General features: G+C 40.9%; 2 protein-coding genes across 3 annotated transcripts; one reads left to right on the top strand and one right to left on the bottom strand.

Moving 5' to 3' along the window:
• Positions 1-818: 818 nt before the first annotated feature.
• Positions 819-9,488, bottom strand: tubg1 (tubulin gamma 1). Its single transcript, XM_022739441.1, has 11 exons — positions 9,298-9,488; positions 8,819-8,931; positions 7,370-7,537; positions 7,201-7,269; positions 5,958-6,037; positions 5,738-5,864; positions 4,330-4,416; positions 3,212-3,361; positions 2,830-2,982; positions 2,550-2,711; positions 819-1,966 (listed from the first exon to the last, which is right to left on the bottom strand). The coding sequence occupies exons 1-11, from the start codon at positions 9,344-9,346 to the stop codon at positions 1,769-1,771; spliced, it is 1,356 nt and encodes a 451-aa protein (XP_022595162.1). The 5' UTR covers positions 9,347-9,488; the 3' UTR covers positions 819-1,768.
• A 1,255-nt stretch (positions 9,489-10,743) lies between these two features.
• retreg3 (reticulophagy regulator family member 3) lies at positions 10,744-17,290 on the top strand. Of its 2 annotated transcripts, XM_022739739.1 has the most exons (10): positions 10,744-10,814; positions 11,056-11,331; positions 13,431-13,537; positions 13,981-14,011; positions 14,124-14,250; positions 14,510-14,594; positions 15,145-15,282; positions 15,609-15,688; positions 16,449-16,581; positions 16,670-17,290. In XM_022739739.1, exons 2-10 carry the CDS (start codon positions 11,084-11,086, stop codon positions 17,215-17,217), a joined length of 1,497 nt encoding a protein of 498 aa, XP_022595460.1. In that variant the 5' UTR covers positions 10,744-10,814; positions 11,056-11,083; the 3' UTR covers positions 17,218-17,290. The 2 variants fall into 2 exon arrangements, with proteins under 2 accessions (XP_022595460.1, XP_022595459.1); XM_022739738.1 differs by having other exon boundaries at positions 10,751-11,331.
• Positions 17,291-18,376: the final 1,086 nt, after the last annotated feature.

Here is an 18,376-nt window from a genome sequence, read left to right as displayed (position 1 = left end):
TAACCATTTAGGAATCTGAGAACAGTAATTGGTTTTGTAAAGATAATTTTACAGTACTGTCTGCTATACAACCCCATGCGGTTACCATCCTCAAAACTAATGTTTTCTTACCATGGACGGCCTTGATGAGTCATTGCACAGTTAGCCCTGTCTCCTGCTCAGAAGCAGGTCTTTGCTTTTTTTACTGCAGCTGCAGGCAGCTCCAAGCTACATGTATGAAATGACAAAAAGAAGAAAAAAAGAAATCAAACCGCGGATGTTGTTGCTTTGTAATATGCTTGTGTGTATGCTGCACGGTACCTTTTCATTTAATGTGTGTATAGTTAATTGCACTATTGTTTGTTTTTAACTAACTTGGAAGTGCAATAAAAACTATAAATACTGTATGTAATTAATAAAAACAGCACCATTTTACCATATTTAGTGTTGGGTACTATTGTTTAGCCTCAGCCCTCATTTCCCCTGTTTCATTTCCAGAAAATGTGCTTTCTTGTGCCTCGACTAGTGAAGCAATGTAAGACTATTGTTTTCACCAAGGCACATTTTATAAAAGGCTTAAGTTTGGCGCCAGCAGCAGAGCTGAGAGCTGCCTCCCCCCCAAGCTTTTCTGGTTAAAAACAATAGCTGGTTGAGCAAGCGTTGCTAAGTGCCTTTACGTTCCCCTGTGGTAATGAGCCTTAACTGAGTTAGATGAACGGCCACCAGGACACAGCAGCTCCAGGTGAAGGAGAAAATGGTGTTTCATCATTTCACAGGAAAGCAGCTGAAGGAACGCAAAATGACCAAGTGTGATTACAGCAAAAATGGAAAATAAGAAATAATAGAAAAATGTGTTTATTCATCATTTTTAAACAGGTCCAACAAGCAAAGCAACATGGGTAGTTCCACTGAGACGATACAGAGAATGCCAGTGAACCAGCTATTCTTTTAAGTATATTTACAGGCATAGAGATGAAGTGTTAAACAGAGAGCCATCCTTGTACAATGTGTTCATCTGTGCAAACTGTTACTTTCCTTACTGCAGGTGACGAATGCTGTTAAAATGTCATTGCAGTTAATATGGGAGGTATTTTAACACCATTTTCGGCCTGAGCCCAACTTCAACTTGATATTCTTGTTGGTCTTGCACAGTGGGGACAAATGAGCAATGTGTATCAGCAGCAGACAGACGGTACAATGCACCATGTCAGAAATGTCTGGGATATAAGAACCTACATTAACCATCATGCAATGCCCTCTGCCAACCCTACTCTCATTATTCAAGGCAGTCATTTTTGTAGGCTGTAGACGCTTTACTGTGAATCAGCTGTACAAGAGTTACTGTAGTCAGTATAAAATAGACCAAAACAAGGCAACAGGTTGTCAAAGAAATAGGCAAAAAGGGGGGAAAACTGAGTTTAGGAGAGAGGAAAAAAACAACTATTAAATATTTAAAGAGAAGATACTCGATCCTTTCTGCACAGAGGTATTGAGTATTGATTGATTTATATAAACTAGGTTTGAGAATTTACCATTTTACTTTTTGGTTGATACAATGACAGTGGGTGTTAACACTCATCCCTCAGTCTCTTGACTGAGTGAACACATACACATACTATTACATGCTGTAAAAAGCCAATAAATAATTTTTTTCAGAGAAGCAGCTAAAGCCAAATACCTGTTTATTTTGGGACACTAATGTGTATAAGGGACATAAATTGAGTTAGAATAAACTAGCTAAGGATGTATGTTGACTGAGTTGTAGCTGAGATACAAGCGGTAAGTCCATTCACTGTTCTTGTGTGCCCCAAGAAATGTAGTCAGGCCGCGTGGCTGCGCTGTACTCGTCCACCAGCTGCTGGACGACTTCGCGAGAGTTGTCCAGCTCGTCAAAGTTGTCCTTGAATATGTCCTCTTTGCGGAACTGCTCCAGGAAGGCCTCGCGCTTACGCAGTTTGTCATACTGCCGGCACGTCCGCTCAAACAGCTGTGGGACAGCAACACAGAGGACATCAAAACGAACCCCCTGGAAGGTGTTAAGTTTCAGGTTCTTTTTCTGACTTCTTAAAAACTTGTGCACTTTCTCTTTTGTTTTTTTAACTTCTATGTTACGAGAAAGGAAAATGACTTCACTGAAACTTCCTTAGAAGACTGTAATTTCCCTTTACTTAAATTTAAGACCTAGAGCAATGAGAAAATAATTTAATTCAGGCATTGTAATATGTCTGGCTGTAAAGGTTTTCTCAGTCATCTCAGATGAAGTAATTTCATGACATCACAGGAATGACTTTTCCCTCATCCTCACAGCTCATGTTTTAAACCAGCAAACAGACAAAGGAATGGAAGTTTTGAGGAAATGTCTAGTTTGGCAACATAACAATCCAAAACCTAATTTTTGTGGAAATCCCCCCCAACTGCTGCTGCCACAGCTCAGTTTCACTTTTTAGGACAATGCATACCCTAAAGTATTGACTCTGAACAAACACAGACACAGGTCCGTACTGTATAAGTACACACTGGAGGAGAATGTAACAGAACAGGCTGAGGTCACGTGTAAGATGGGCACTTACAGAAGAAATACTTGTGTGGTTGGCCATCATCAGACCGCTGACCCGGTGGGCCGAGGGCAGATACGGGGACTTCCTGGACAACGCCACCTGGATGCTGGCAGGACCCCAGGGAATGAAGCTGGCAAGTTTCCGCTCTCGGATCCTTTGGAGGCTTTTATGCACCTACAGTAGAGTGAGTGGAAATAGGTTTAAATACTTTCCAGACATGTGGAGCTCATAAGGTTATGGTTTGACACACACAGACACACACACACACACAGACACAGACACACACACACACCTGTGTGGGGTCAACCTCTCCCTGGATGATGTTGAGAATGGCGATGTAGCAGTGGCTCGGCTGCCTCTCTCTTCCCGTGGACACCATCACGTTTTTGGGTTGCAGAAGCCTCCTCATCACGTCCAGCACTGTGGTTTTCCTCACACTAGCAACCTGAGACACAGCAGGGTGATTAAATAAAAAGTCAGCATCTTAGAGACACTCAGTATTTTAATTATTAACTGCTGATATCAGTAAAACTTTCAGTCACAATCGACTTAAACATTTATTTTCTCTACATTTAGTCAACAAGATATATATCTGAATACACCTAGTGCAAAAATGTTGGTTATCAGGTTATCCGTTTGATTTAATTGCTTTCAGTGTTCTGAGCACAACTCACCGACTGATCAGTAGTGAGTGGCGTGTACCCAGTCATAAGGAAGTGGAGGCGGGGTGTGGGGATGAGGGATGCGATCAGGCCAATAAGGTCGTTGTTCATGTAGCCCGGGTAGCGCAGGGTGGTGGTGCTTGCAGACATGATGGTGGAAACCTGTGTGTATGAAACTTCAATTAGACACAGAGCTTTTAAAATAGTTCTTGCACAATGTGTAAAACATCTATATCATCAGTGAGGGTGGGCTAAATAACAAACACGTCTCTGTATAATGCAATACAGTTCAACACTACAACAAGCTACATCCTCTGAAATTCTCATGAAATTGAATCGGCTGCTTTTAAAACAATTTTTAAAAAAACTGACTAGGATTTATTGAAGGACTGTTGTATTAGACTGCATACGTTTTAGCTAAGTGTTCTTAATAAACTGACAACTAAGTGGATGTGCACCTGTTGCAGTTGCATGTCAGGATGATGTCTTGTCGAGACAAACAAACAGCAGGTGATGAGTTCATGTGCAGAGTTTTCTGCTCTTTGTGCTAAAACTAGTAATTAAACTGGATGCCCAAGCTCTTTCTTGCTCAGATGGCTTCAGCATAAAGTTCTAAAAATATAATGTTTCATGTTTTCATCTGTATTTTGCAGGAAAAAAGAAAATCATTGTAAATAGTGAATCAAGAGTGCTGTACAGAAAATTCAACAAATACAGTCAAAGGGCATAGAGGTCAAAAAACACATCAAGTGGAACCAAATGCTGAAGATTAAAAGTGCATTTTGAGGCTGGATTTGAAGGAATCATAGTGTGTGTGTGTGTGTGTGTGTGTGTGTGTGTGTCTTGTCAAACAAGTTGACATACCATTTGGAAAGTGCAGCCATGTGCAACTCATTTCCAGTCTGACATGCAACTGACTCGCCAAACTAGTTTGTGAATCTTGTAATTTCTGTGCTGAGCGACACACGTCTAGTACAGTTTGTCTCCTCGTTTGTCTTTGTTCAAATACACTCAGGTCGGCTGAAAACTAGAGCTACAACTAAAACCTGCTGACTGACAAGCTGAGAGAACATTTTGGGAGTGGGGAGGTTAAGGGTTAGAGGGGGTAGAAGTTGCAACATCCCACTCACCAGCTGATTGATCTGGGAGAACGAGGGGTTCTGGATATGCAGTCTGTCTGTGGCGATGCGATTTAGAGCTGTGTTATCCAACACCACCTGATACACAACACACGCACACGCCCAGGAGGGTAATTATTAGACAAATGAAGAGAAAAAAGAAAAGGAGGAAGAGATTCCCTCCAGCACAACAACATGGTGAAAGTCAATACACTGCTACGAAGTCAAAGAAAGAGTGAGAGGGAATCGGAGTAATGACGCAGTCAAGGAACCTTTTAAGAAGCAACACAGTGTGCTGTTGTTAGGAGAGCTGAACATAAAAGACACACTGTACAGCCGCAACAGGGGGACCAATTCTTGGACAGATTCTATTAGCTCTCCAGCTAATTTAATCAACATGAGGGCCTTATGCAAGACCCTGGAGGAAGTAGGTATTAGGCAGGAAACACCATTAGACTGTTAGAGCATCTCAGTCTAATACAATCACCAATTTACTGAGATTTAATAAGTTCAATTTGTAATGCTGCAATGCTGGCGCTGCAGTTTGCTTCTTTATGCTATACAAGCACCACAGGGGCCTAAGAAATAGCAGTTCAATAAAAGAAAAGCGATAAAAGTAAAAACTTTATGACTACATTTGTGTTAGCAAATTGTGAAACTGATGTGGTGAAGACAAAAATGATTTTCAAAACGTATCAAATCTGTTTCTGTATCAGAGAATGGTCAAAAACGCCATGAACTGTCAACTTGTGATATCGGTTAAATGACTTTACAAGTGACAACTGGGTAGACAAATTACCAAATCACACCCTTTGGTGGTGAGGTAACAACCTCTGTCTTCATATATATGATTGTGACATTATTTGGGTGGAGTGTTCCTTTAGACACTTAAACAAGTCCAGTGCAGAACAGGTTTCTGTTAATAAAATACAACTTTTTAAGGCACTGTGAGAACACTGTATAATAGGTCTGTGAGACTTAATCAAATTTTATTCATGCAAGGACTTTTAAATGTCTTTCATGTCTAAACACAGTTTGACATGTGTACAAGCAAGTGCTTGCTCTGCTTTGACCTCTGCCATTTACGTCAGAACTCATGAAGCCAACCTTATTTAACAGTTTGACATCACATTATAATTTCATTGGCAATTTGACTGACCACCGTTTTAATAAAATTATTTTTGTTTTCCGTTTCAGCATTTCATTGATAGTGGAACAGTTTAGCTACTGTGTTTTATTTTAGCTTTTGTTTGTACAAGTGGCAAAATTAAAAGCTAACCAGGGCTTGTAAAAAAAAAAAAAAAAGAAAAAAACAGAAAGATGAATCCAAATACAGTAATTTTTATCATCCTGTGAGGGTATTTAAGGCTGTGTTGTGAAGCAAAGAGAGCAATGGGATTAATTGAGTGCTGCTGCTCACCACGCAGTCTGCGTTCTGTGTGAGCCTCTTCAGCGTCAGCAGTGAGTTGTACGGCTGAACGACCACATCACTCATCTCATCCTGGTTTGGGAAAACAGAATAAGTCTGCACGAGCTTCTTTGGGTACCTGAAGATTGAAAGAAATTCGATTTTATTCAGACACACACACGAGATCACAAGAGAAAATTTAAGTAAACAAGCTGCATGTGTGTTTGTGGACCTGTCATTGAGTTTCTCCAGCAGATAGGATCCCAGCCCGGAGCCTGTCCCCCCAGCAATGGAATGACACAGGACGAATCCCTACAAAGACAAAAGGGTTACTCATTATGTGCAGTTCAGATTTACAGTTACAGCATGTGCCACGTGTGTGTGTAAAGTTAACTGTAAACTCCACTGATGCAGAAAGCTGAGTGTGTGTGTGTGTGTGCGTGCGTGTGTGTGTGTGTGTGTGTGGGTGAGCAAATGCCTCTCTTCCTCGGCAGTTATATAAATGGGAGCGCAGCCCCACCTCACAAATAGGCTCCCTCAACCCCCCAAGACAGCCTTGTAATACCTGCCTTCTACACTTGCCCGGCTATTATCACCAGACATTCTACACGCCACACCCTGCCAACATACACATGCTCATGGGCAGCCCGGCCCACCACCTTCCTATCCAATACACACATGAGTGCACACACTAAATAATAATGTGGGGTCATAATGTGAATGAGTTACAGAAATTGCAGACCTTAGAGGGGAAATATGAGTGTTATTTTATGGGAGGCTGGCAGCTGAAGAAAGTCCACCGAGAAAAAAAAAGAAAAAAAAAAAGAAAAGAAAGAAAGAAACTAAGAATAGTAGTGAGGCATGGCTAAGGCTGTACCGGCTTTAAGATGACAGGCAGTGGCACCTTTTTCACATGTCATTTCTATCAAGTTATTTATTTCCTCATGGTTTTTACCACAACAATGACAGAAGAGTTTACCTGAAAGACTAGAAAAGTCATGTGTGAATGCAATCAAGTATTCCTTGATCCTATTCAGACAATGGATGGATTACTGAACAGGCCTATTGGTCACAGGCACAGGGGCCCAAGGGTCAGCAGGTCATCTGAGCTTCTGAGTTTGAGAACACAAATGATGACGTAAAACTGACTGTAGAGACCACAAAACAACTACAAAGTGACAAAAAAAATAACTATAAAGTGATGCACATGATCACAAAGAAAATTACATGTCTGTTCCCAGGACATTAACTATATGCAAATACTTTGATACTTTCTTGAATGTTTGAGGTTCACCCTTCAGTAGCAAGTTGTTCTTGAGTGGGATAAGAGGGTCAGTGGACTACAATATGTAATATTTCTACACACACACTCTTTTTACTTTATTTCTGAATCAGTTTTGAAAATTCCACACTGCCACAGCCCCAGTCACCCCCAACTCCAGGAACAGGTGGTATGTGATAAATGCTGAACTTGCCTCCAGACTGTCACTGCCATCTGCCTCCCGGTCAATGATGTCAAAGATGTCTTCTTGGATTTTTTTGCCCTAAAGGGAAAACATTATAGATGCATCAAGTTTTTTATGTCTTTATTTATATAATAATGGTAAGACTTAAAGAAAGGAACATTTGATATCCTGTCATCACCTGTGAATATCCACTGGCCCAGTTGTTGCCAGCACCTCCTCCATGCTCAGAGAGGTAGATGTTCTCTGGGTTGTACAGGTTTGCATAAGGCGAGTTGAGGATGGAGTGGATCACCCTCGGCTCCAGGTCCAGGAGTACTGCACGGGGAATGTAGTGTTCATCATCAGCCTGTTGAGTTTTATAAACAACCAGGGGTTAGTTGGTGACACTGCACTGTTTGTAGGATGCTACCTTCTTGCATGGTCTGGGTTACTTCAGTTTACACTACAAGCCCGCCATCTAGTGGCAAACAACATTGTTACATCTCAGCTGCACACAAGCTTCAATGGACTGTACATACTGCACACTCACTGAGCACTTGTACACCTGCTTTTTCATGTAATTGTCTAATCCAGACAAAGTATGTAGCAGCAGTGTAGTGCATACAATCATTAGTTCATGTTCACAACAAACATCAGAATGGGGAAAAAATGTGATGTCAGTGACTTTGACCATGGCATGATTGTTGGTGCCAGACAAGCTGGTTTGAGTATTTCGGGAACTGCTGATCTCCTGCAATTTTCAAACAAAACTGTTTCTAGAGATTACTCAGAATGGTACCAAAGCCAAAAAAAACATCCAGAGACTTGAGCTGCAGCTCTGGGGACAGAAATTACTTGTTGATAAGAGGGGTAAGAGGAGAATAGTCGGACTGGTTGGAGCTGACAAAAAGGCCATGGTAACTCAGATAACAACAGCAGAAGACCATGTTTGGTTCCTCTCCTGTCAGCCAAGGACAGAAATTTGAGGCTGCAGTGGGCACACATTTCTGCTGAGGTACGCGGATGGCTGGTTCAGAATTTTCCATCAGAAGCATGAATCCATGGACCTAACCTGCCTTGTGTGAACAGTGCAGGCTGGTGGTGGTGGTATAATGGTGAGGGGAATGTTTCTTCTTGGCACACTTTCGGCCCCTTAGTACCAATCAATCCTCATTTGAATGCCCTGAGCATTGTTGATGACCATGTGCATCCCTTTATGGCTACAATTCACCATCTTCTAATGGCTGCTTCCAATACGATAATACAGCATGTCACAAAGTGAATGTTGTCTCAAACTGGTTTCATGTACCCGACAATTAGTTCAGTGTACTTCAGTGGCCTCCCCACTCACTAGATCTGAATACAATAGAACACCTTTAGGATGAGGTAGAGAATTAATGGGCAGCAGACAAATCTGCTGAATTTATGCAATGCAAGCATGTCAACATGAACCAGAATTTCAAAGAAATGTTTCCAACATGCCACGAAGAACTGAGGCTGTTTATGGATCGAAGGGAGACCCTTCCCAATGTTAGGGTGTTTCTGATACAGGTAGGTGAGTGTATACAGTACACGCAAAAAAGATACAATTCATAACTCATGACATTGAAGAAAATAAGGTGAGGCTGTAAATTCTTTCTCCAGTTACCTGATAGAAGAACACATCCTTCCTGTCGGTCCCTTCAGTTGCAAACTCCTCAACAATCCCCTCCGGACTGATGCCATGCTCTGCACACAGCTGCTTCCAAAACTCAAAACCGACTGAAAAACAGAGAAAGGAACAGGTTGGTATACTGTTATTAATTAGCCTTTAATGGCCTTACTGGTTTATTAAACAAACTGCTACAACAATTAGCATAACCTGCACCGGCAGCTAAAGTTAACATGCATTAGATAACATTTGCTGGGTAGCAAACACATTAGCTACAAGTCAGCTAGGTTATACTGGCGTTGTCGCTTGTTATGTTATATTTTGAGTTTAGCTAGACTTAATACTAGCACTTAACTAACGTCGTTACACAGCACTGAGCTTGACAGATCACCTTAGCTAGCTGACTTAGTTAAATGTTGGACACTGGCTAGAAGTAGGAGGATGCCAATTCAACATTAACTGCGTCTTTCACGTACTCTGATTTCCACATTGTCCCAGCTGAAGCGTTATGATTTCCCGCGGCATGTTCAGTCCTCAGTTGCTCCTTGTTTAGCTAGCCTGCTGACTGCTTGCTAGCTAAATAACACAAGAAAACAGACCGCTCCGCCAACAGAAGCAGCAGCCCGCTCCTTCCCGCTTGGTGCTGATGTGACGCTCCGAGGAAATGTCGTAAACCGATAGTAAATATGCACAACGCCCCCTACTGTGTAGGAGTGTGTAATGCAGACTAAACGATATTTTAAAAAGATGAGAGATGTTTCAATGCCTCGCCTCAACACTCGCTACTATCTAAACCCATTCCGTCTTATTGGTTTGTTGCCTATTTTTAAAGTTTTATTTTGAATGTATTCACCACTTGTTATTCTTTCTGCTGTGACTTTCGTGGAGTTGATGGGGTGTTTATTGCATCCAGAGGCCACAATGCGTTACTAAATGTTATTATTATTAGTAGATATATACCCACTTAGGGATATATAAAGGATTTTATCCTGTTTTACTTGAATGTTGTGACTATAACCAAATCTTTGTGACCATCCAGGATTTTTATATTATACTTATTCTAATAGAAATAAGCACTGATATATTATTCGATGCAATATGGGTAAATTACATGATCTGATGTGGTTAAACTGACCCAGTATCAGTGACAACCATAGACTGTATATAAAAAACAACAGAGGTTGAAATTCAACTGAAATGTAGTACAACAGACACTCCAGTTCTCCTGCTCTCACTGCTGCTGTAAGTACAAAAGTATCAGCTTCTTCCCACAGGCTGAGACTTCTCTGCTCCACTTCATCTTCCTCACACCATCATAAATGAATAGAAAAAGTTTTGTCACCTACCTCAGCTTTACATGCTATACACCTTACATACATTCCACTACAAATGTAGATACTGCATTTCAAATTTTGCATTCTTTCTGCACGCATATATATTTAATTATTGTTGTTGTAAAATTGTTCATCCCCTTTCCCCTTTTCCATCTCTTAATACTACTTCAACTGCTTCTTCATACAAATTCAAGACAGCAACGCAGTTTAGCTCCAACTTATGCAGGAGCCAGCAACCCCACTGTCATTTATTCAGAATTTGCATTTTCTAGTCGAAAGTGCATTTGTAATCAGGGCTCTGTTGCATTATTGGTCACAACTATTTGTCGGACTGATCGTGATTGACATCTCAGTGTTTATTTGTTTTTTCCAACTTTATATAGCTCTTACAAAGCCATACAAAACAAAAAAATTGGCACCATGAATTTATAAACCAATAGCTTGTAGGTAATCACAGTCCAGATGACTTCCTGATTTGTTAGTCCATGAAGCGCCTGAAAGTAAACAAAAGTAAAATATCCCTATTGCACCTGAACTCAGCATGGCACAGGGGCACGTGCGGATTTTGATTGGGCTGTTGGAAGTCTCAGAAAAACAGGTTACGCCATATTGTCCCTTTTCCGAGGAGAGTGCTACATTTCTGCAAAAATGACAAAATAGTAGGTGTCAGCTTATTTAAAAAACATTGCCCCAGTGGCTTTGATAACATGCTTACTTGCAACACAGTCAGGTGTTTATTATTAGACGGTAACTCGTTGATTCAGCTGGCGTGGCTAGCTGTTAGCTTAAATCCGTTAGCGCAGTCCTTTTAGCCGGTGTTGTGAGCGGAGCGGCTTTGTAACGCTGTGCTGCCCATCTTCACCCTCTTTACCTGGTTACACTTAAGTATTTATTTTACAGGCTTATTTTATCAACGGTAGAGGCTAAGATGGCGCACACTGGGGCAATGGAAGATGCATCCATGGAGGATTGCTCTACCAAACAGGGGTCTAGTGTCTGCCTGCGAAGTCGACCGTGCTCCAGCGAGAGAGACGGTCAGGTACGGGCTGTCAAAGCCGCTCTGCAGTCCAAGTTGGGGCCCTACGAGCCCGTCCTGACCTATCTACAGTCCGTCCTGGTGTGGCAGAGACCCTTTCAGTGTGTGCTTCTTTACTCTGTGGTCAACGTTGTGTTCTGGTGAGTTTCAGCTAAAATAAGGTAAACTTTGAGCATTTTGATGGCAGACATGTTCCGTTTCCTGACACCGTGTTATTGCAACCTACATTCAGACAATACAGAGACTGTTTGGTCGTTAGGCAAAAGGCAACGTGACTGAAAACAGCTGGTGCTTTTGCACAATGCGTATGTCTCACCTGTCAATTCAAGACAAGACAGATGGCTGGCTAGTGGCTCTATTTATAGACGTACTCTACAAACACTTCTATCCCAACTCAAATTTTGCTTCTAATTGAACTGGTGCCTGTATAATGCGCTGTACCTACTTCATTGTTGATGCTTGTGTGTAGGAGACTGGAAATTGAAACTAGATATGCAATTTACAGGTCTATATGTTGTCACTATAGAAGTAGATGTCAATTTTATGTTTATTTGTTCGTGGCTTTGTTACAGCAAATGTATAAGGCATCAAGTATAGAGCACATTTGAATAGCAGTCTATTTGTGTCTTTTATCATGTGTAATTACTATTTACTGTTACTAATTAACTAGTTATGGTAAAAGTAGCAGTATTAGAAGTAAAAGTCCCATATAATAAAATGTAAAAGTAAAAAAAAAAGTAGCAATAAAATTAAAAAGCGTTAAAAGTATAAATTATGCAACATGGCTCCATTCAGAGTGTTATATTATTAGAATATTGTTTCTGACACTTACTTTAATATTGTCAAAGTGCCAATACATTTTAACAACCTTTAGTACTGTTTGTAGTTTAATCTATATTGTATTTTATAATCTGATCATATGTTTACATGTAAATCTGAAAAGTAACTCGTACCTTGTGGCTGTAAAATAAATTTAGTGAAGTAAAAGTACAATATTTCCCTCTGTAATGGCGTACAAGTAAAAGAAGCATGAAATTAAAATACTCAAGTGAAGTACAAGTACCTCAAAAGTATTTAAGTACAATATTTGAGTAAATGCACGTAGTTACATTTCACCACTAGTAATTATATTCACTCAGCTGTAACATTAAGTCAGCTATAAGTTTAGAAAGTACTTAAACAAGGAAATTCTGTTTAACATCAATGTAAGAAATAAAACAGGAGGCAGAGTAGGTCTAGGGCAAGTTTTGGATAAATTAGGTGAGTTTTTAATGTTCTTTTATGATAAGAATCACTGACCTGGGTCACAGAAGAGGGAAAGCCAAGCTGGCCAGCCTCCTTGTGGCGCTCAGGCATTCAGCCTTTTATTCCATTAGACCACTGGGCATGTTAGGCCATTCATCCTGTCTGCCTTTTACTTGTGCTTAAGTATACGCTAAGGGGTGCAGACTAGTTTCTGCTCAAAGAGACTGATGATGGCAAATCACATGGAGATGGGGAGGCTATATGGGCAACTTTTTGGACAGTAGGCCATTGATATTGTCCTTATTTATTTATTTATTTATTTACTCTTAAAGCACGATACCATTTAATCCAATACCATCACAGTGATTTTGTATAGTTTTGTAGTACAAGTGTTCATATTGTTGTATGTACAGGGGTAATTCCACATAGACGTTTGTGTTTTTCTTTTTTGACTAACTGTCGCCACTAATTGCACTGCTACCCCAAATACTATTACATCTCATACTGCCAACAAATTCTTTGTTAGGTTAATCTGTAACTGCTGATTGGCAGAATCCTTTAACATTGTATTGGTCAACAAATTTTTGAAGTCTTGTGATCAGAAACTGGAGTAACACTCAGGGATGTTTGTTGAGAACCCAGGCAGTGAAATCCAGTTGTGTGAAAATGGATGACACCTGAAACAACACAAGTGATATCACAATTTGGATGTAGAGAAAAGAAAATGCAAACATTCTTGTCCAGTTTCATTACCATCTTTCTTGGTTAATTTATAGTGAGTTTTAATGTGTGTAGCACACATCAGAGGGTGGAATAAGTTCATCTTTCTTAGTTCTAACTAAAGGAAACAGTAGATGATCACTCGAGGGTTTTGTAGTTTCATGAAGTTTCATGAATGCACTAAGTTGTTGAATTATATAACTTATTCATTGTTTACTCCTGGGGTAACAGGCATGGGATGTACTGTCTGTTCATGTGTTTTATTCCCCTCCAGGTTCTTTGCTCTGACTTCACTGCGCCTGCTGTTTCTGCTAGCTTCTGGTCTGGCTGTGGTTGTCTGTGTTGATACCTGGAGAAACAAAATCTGGCCAGAAATTAGAGGTGCTACAAGTTCCGTCAATGGGGGTCTTTATGTTTCTCAGTCTGACATGTTCTGTTTTTTTCCTTTACTTTACCCCTGGAGTGCCTTAGGGTTCTTGTGTTAATTATACCTTAGATCATTCCCCAGTTTTATGTGATTGCAACAAATGTACTTCTGTTATCAGAATAGATATGCCATCAGTCAGCAGCCCTGCACCATGACTTTGCAAGTGATTTGTATTTACACATGGAACAGTTAATCTCCCATACCTATTTTTGAACTTGAATTATGTACTGAGTGCACCAAGTCCTGAGGAGACTGTAGATGAAAGAGAACCCAAGCTAACGTGCATAACATGTTCAAGCTACTTTTTCTATACTGTGCACTGTTTCTATTAATATATAATGTACACTGTAGTATGTAATGTTTCTTAAAGTGATAGATGTTCTCTCTCTCTCCACAGTCAGAAACCTGGATGAATCAGAAAATGAGAGGTTTGTTACTTTAGCCACAGTTTTGTGTTGACTATGACAACCAGCCAGTGCTCTGACAGCATTATTGATATAATAAAATGGTGGATGAAAGCGTTATTGTCTGTTTGTCTAGCTGGGGTCTGGTGCAGCCCGGCATCCTCAGTGTGCCTGAACTGTGCCACCATATCGCTGAGGCCTGGGTCAGTGGAACAGTTCTCACATCCAGTATGATGCAGTACAAACGACAAAACCCTGGAAAGGTGAGGACCATACATACAAAAAAAGGATATTCAGAAAACCTCATTCAAAATATATCACAGAATGGCAACTCACCTTTTAAAATATGTATTTAATGTCCCTTTTCCCTTTTCTGATTGCCTGTGGTTATAATTGTCATTACACAATTCTGCCAATCAATAATCCATCGGGTTTCACCAGTAAACAATGGATAGATGCACCATAGTCAACATGTATTATTGGTGCTGACTTCATTCCCTGTGTGTTTTGTTGCTCTGTCAGTTTTGCATCCTGACCTGTGGAGTGTTCACCTGTTTGGCTGTGGTTGGGCGCTACATTCCTGGATTGGTGCTCTCCTACTCTGCTGGTGAGTCCCAGCAGTTTCACCAGCCCTAACTACATGTGCATTCCACTTCACAAAACCACAGTGACAGGGAAACTCAGCCTGACTGGTTCTATTAAAAATGCATGGGTGGTGAAACCAGATATATGGTGCCCCAATACCAGGGCCTAGCTTGTGAGGTGATTAAAGCCAGGATGAGACACACGGGGCAGGAGTGAAGGAGGGAATGGAGCCAGGTAGAAAGCTAAGGAGGTCAGGCTGAGACTGGGCTAATCTCCTAACCTCCAACCAGCGTAGGCTGCAGAGCTGGGAAGGCAAGACCTGCCAAGGCCCTCTGCTCTGACGTCTAAAACAATCCACAGCAGCTTGTACTTGTACATGTTAACTCCCTGCTGCTCCCTCTGTTTCACTTTGTATCTATACTGAAGCTGACACAGCCTTGTGAGAGTCTATCTACAGTGAGCAGACTACTAGATACTGAATCTATACTGAATGTTTTTCTTATCACATACATTAAACACAACAGAATGACCTCTTCATGCACAATGACTAGTATTTTTTGCCTTTGTCTCAGTGTTAGCAACTCTCCTGGCCCCTCTGGCAGCCTATCACAGGCTCTTTCAGCATGTTTGCGTGAAGTTGGAGCCGGTCCTGCAGCGGCTGGACTTCAGCGTTCGTGGATACATGATGTCAAATCCTATTGATAATCAGTGTAAGTAGTACATCAAATTCTATTCTTTCTGCATCTAACACTAGAAATTAAATTAAAAAGACACAACCTTAAAAAAATAAGTGTATCATTAAGATTACCATCACATGAATTAAATGGTGACTAACAGTGTTACTCTCTAAGGGTCAACATTAGCACATTAAGATGGTGCTTGTTTCACCACTTTTAATGTGATCACATCAGGCTTCTAATTTTCATCCAGCAATCACCAGTTTTGACCAGTTTTTTTCCCTTCTCCATCTTAATATGACTTTCTTAACTGAGTAGTAATTCTTTGTTGTCTGTATGCTTGTCGTTCTGCTCTGCAGTCTTGCGGAAGTCTATCCGTGGAGCATCCTCAGATGACGCCAGTGACAGCGAGGAGGAATTGGCCGCTTTCTGTCCAACAGTAAGTCTGTTTAAAGTCTTGCAGTGTTTTAATTAATCTGTCAAAAACCTGGTTTTCACCGATGTTCTTGAACGTGGTCCTCCTATTTCCTGCACTATTAATAAAATTAACCTGTAGTTGAGCCTGGCTTACATTGCTTTTATATTTCATAATGTAAGATCTAAAATTTGTGGGTTTGTTTTCATTGAGAATGGGGAAAAAAAAATCAATGTCTGTGAAAGGTTTTTCCTCACATTGTGCTCTCACATAGTTGTGTTAACATGCTGCACTTTTGGCTCCCTAGATCTAATGTTTACTTTCCCTTAACATGAACATTTGTTCAGTGTGCACGGTGCACCTCATGATGTGAGAGTGTAGAGACATGTCTTAGCTTTCCTACTCAGAATGCTATGAGGGTTAATGCCTCTGTTCTTTTTATGGAGTGTGAACACCTGTGCCACATTGTTTATTCTGTGAGAAAATTGGTTGTTGGGAACTTACGGAAAGGTGTAAAATACACAGATAAATCATTCACTACATACCTATAGCTTTGTACTTGATGTTATTTACAGTAGCACATCTTACCTACTTCCTGTTGAGGTTAGGAACTTCGCATGAGCAAACAGTGTGAAAATAACAGTGGAATGCAGCATTTGCAAACCTTTTTATGGCAGAGCAATAGAGTAAAAGTTTTTCCCTGCATTCTGACTGACAAAAAAAAAAAAAAAAACAGCACACAACCTAAAAATATTTAACCTTTCATGTCTGTTGTCTCTCATAGTTTGATGATGCTGTTGTTGCGAAGGAACTTGCATTGACAGACTCTGAGCACTCTGATGCTGAGGTGTCCTACACTGACAATGGAACATTTAACCTGTCACGTGGCCAGACCCCACTCACAGAGGGCTCTGAGGGTAAGTATGGAGGTATTTTCTTGTTCTTTTTTTTTTTTTTTTGGTTTGTTCTTGTCTCTGATCTTGTTCCTGTCTGTGTTTTGGACAGATCTTGACAGACACAGTGATGCTGAGGAATCCTTTGCTCAAGACCTCCCAGACTTCCCCTCCATAAACCCTGATGCCACCCTGATGGATGATGATGACGACACAAGCATCGGGCTACCTAGTTTGGGTCCATCTGGGCTAGCTGGTCACCGGGCTTCAGTGCTGGATGTGGATGCTCATCTGGATTCCGACCAGGAGGATCTGGATGCAGAACTTTCTCTCAGTGGCCTGCCACCTGCCTCTGATTTCACTGGCGACTTGGCCGGAGTCATTGCCAGCAACATGATCCAGGCGGCGTTGGCTGGGGCATTGCAGCCTCGGCCTCCTGTTACCCACCGCAGAGAGGGCCCACCCAAGGCCAGAACCCACCGAAGCTACCGCAAACAGTCCAGCTCCGAGTTGGACACAGACTTGGATGGAGAGGACTTTGAAATGCTGGATCAGTCTGAACTGAACCAGATGGATCCCCTCGGAGGAGGAGGAGGTCCTAGAAGGGGGGAGAGTCAGGGGTCTAACTTCTTATCTAGCCTTCTGGGTAAACCACAGTAAGGTGTGTGTGTGTGTGTGTGTGTGTGTGTGCGTGTGTGTGTGTGTGTGTGTGTGTGTGTGCGTGCGTGTGTATGTGTGTATGTATGTATGTGTGTGTGTGTGTACGGGTATGTGTACGGGTGGATGAGCTGTGAATGTGTGATGTGAAAGATGATTTTAGGTTCCAGCAGCCCTGCTTCTGATTGGCATCAGTTTATCACTGTGAAGTATTTTATTTTTTCTATCTTTTCAAACCCTTTCTCCCTTACTTATAAACCCAGAGCATCCACAATACGTTTTACTTTGTAGGCTGAGCAATAGGAAAATGCAGCAACAAAAATAAAAAGCATTCAGACATGAAATAAACCAGCATTATTGAGCCTTGTTGCAGTCTTGTAACTTCATGCACCCATCAGTTATAAGGGTACTTGTTAGTGACTATAAATGAAAAACAACAGTGCCCATAAAATCTTTTCTACTAGGAGGTCTAGACATACAGGGCTATTTAACATGGGACCAAATATGACATTCCTGTCGTTTGAGCTGAGCCATGTTGCTTTGATAATACCATTATGGAAAAGCATTTCATGTTTTACACTTCCTTACTGAGTGGAATGGTGGAAATGGATAAATCAGCCCCCACTTTCCATCACACTTTGTTAAAGAAACAGCAGTTTGTGTTGCTGTTGATGTAAATGTCCTCTGCTGTCACACGTGGCTATAATCTGTTAGAAGATGATTTATCTGAAGTTACAGGTGAATTTACATTCTTGTCAGCAGTTGAGAATTTGGACAGCGATTTTCTTCCATCATGAAGATGAATTATATTTGGATAACAGTTTCAGCTACTTTTCTGTATGATTTTCTTTACTTTCTTCCTTTCCTGCTGACTAACATATGAAAGATGTATTCATACATTATTAGGAGCTTATTTTATTTTCTTGAAAGAATGTCACATTACAGTCTTAAGATGTATGACCCAGATGAGCATTTGATGTTGTCTCTTCATTGTATTTATGAACTTGTGCCCAAGGGTGAGATGCGTTTTTTTTCCTGAATAGGTTGAGAATATTTTTCATTTTCCTGCCCTTTAATACAGCTCAATAACATATTGTGTCCATGTTTAATACCTTGAATGAGCCCTCAGCTTTGTGTGTATTTTTTCTCAGAAATAGTATTT

The sequence above is a fragment of the Seriola dumerili genome, unplaced genomic scaffold (genome assembly GCF_002260705.1).
Source record: "Seriola dumerili isolate Sdu_G_001 unplaced genomic scaffold, Sdu_1.0 BDQW01000044.1, whole genome shotgun sequence".
Taxonomy (NCBI): domain Eukaryota; kingdom Metazoa; phylum Chordata; class Actinopteri; order Carangiformes; family Carangidae; genus Seriola; species Seriola dumerili.
This window is presented reverse-complemented; position numbering and strand designations above follow the sequence as displayed.

Bases quoted from the DNA above. Each gene is read 5' to 3' on its own strand.
- tubg1 (XM_022739441.1), bottom strand. From the start codon at position 9,346: ATGCCGCGGGAAATCATAACGCTTCAGCTGGGACAATGTGGAAATCAG. The intron at 7,538-8,818 runs GTAACTGGAGAA...AAAACTCAACAG, and splicing joins AGGATGTGTTCTTCTATCAG to GCTGATGATGAACACTACAT. The intron at 7,270-7,369 runs GTGATGACAGGA...TTTTCCCTTTAG, and splicing joins GGGCCAGTGGATATTCACAG to GGCAAAAAAATCCAAGAAGA.
- retreg3 (XM_022739739.1), top strand. From the start codon at position 11,084: ATGGCGCACACTGGGGCAATGGAAGATGCATCCATGGAGGATTGCTCT. The intron at 11,332-13,430 runs GTGAGTTTCAGC...ATTCCCCTCCAG, and splicing joins GTGGTCAACGTTGTGTTCTG to GTTCTTTGCTCTGACTTCAC. The intron at 14,251-14,509 runs GTGAGGACCATA...TTGCTCTGTCAG, and splicing joins AACGACAAAACCCTGGAAAG to TTTTGCATCCTGACCTGTGG.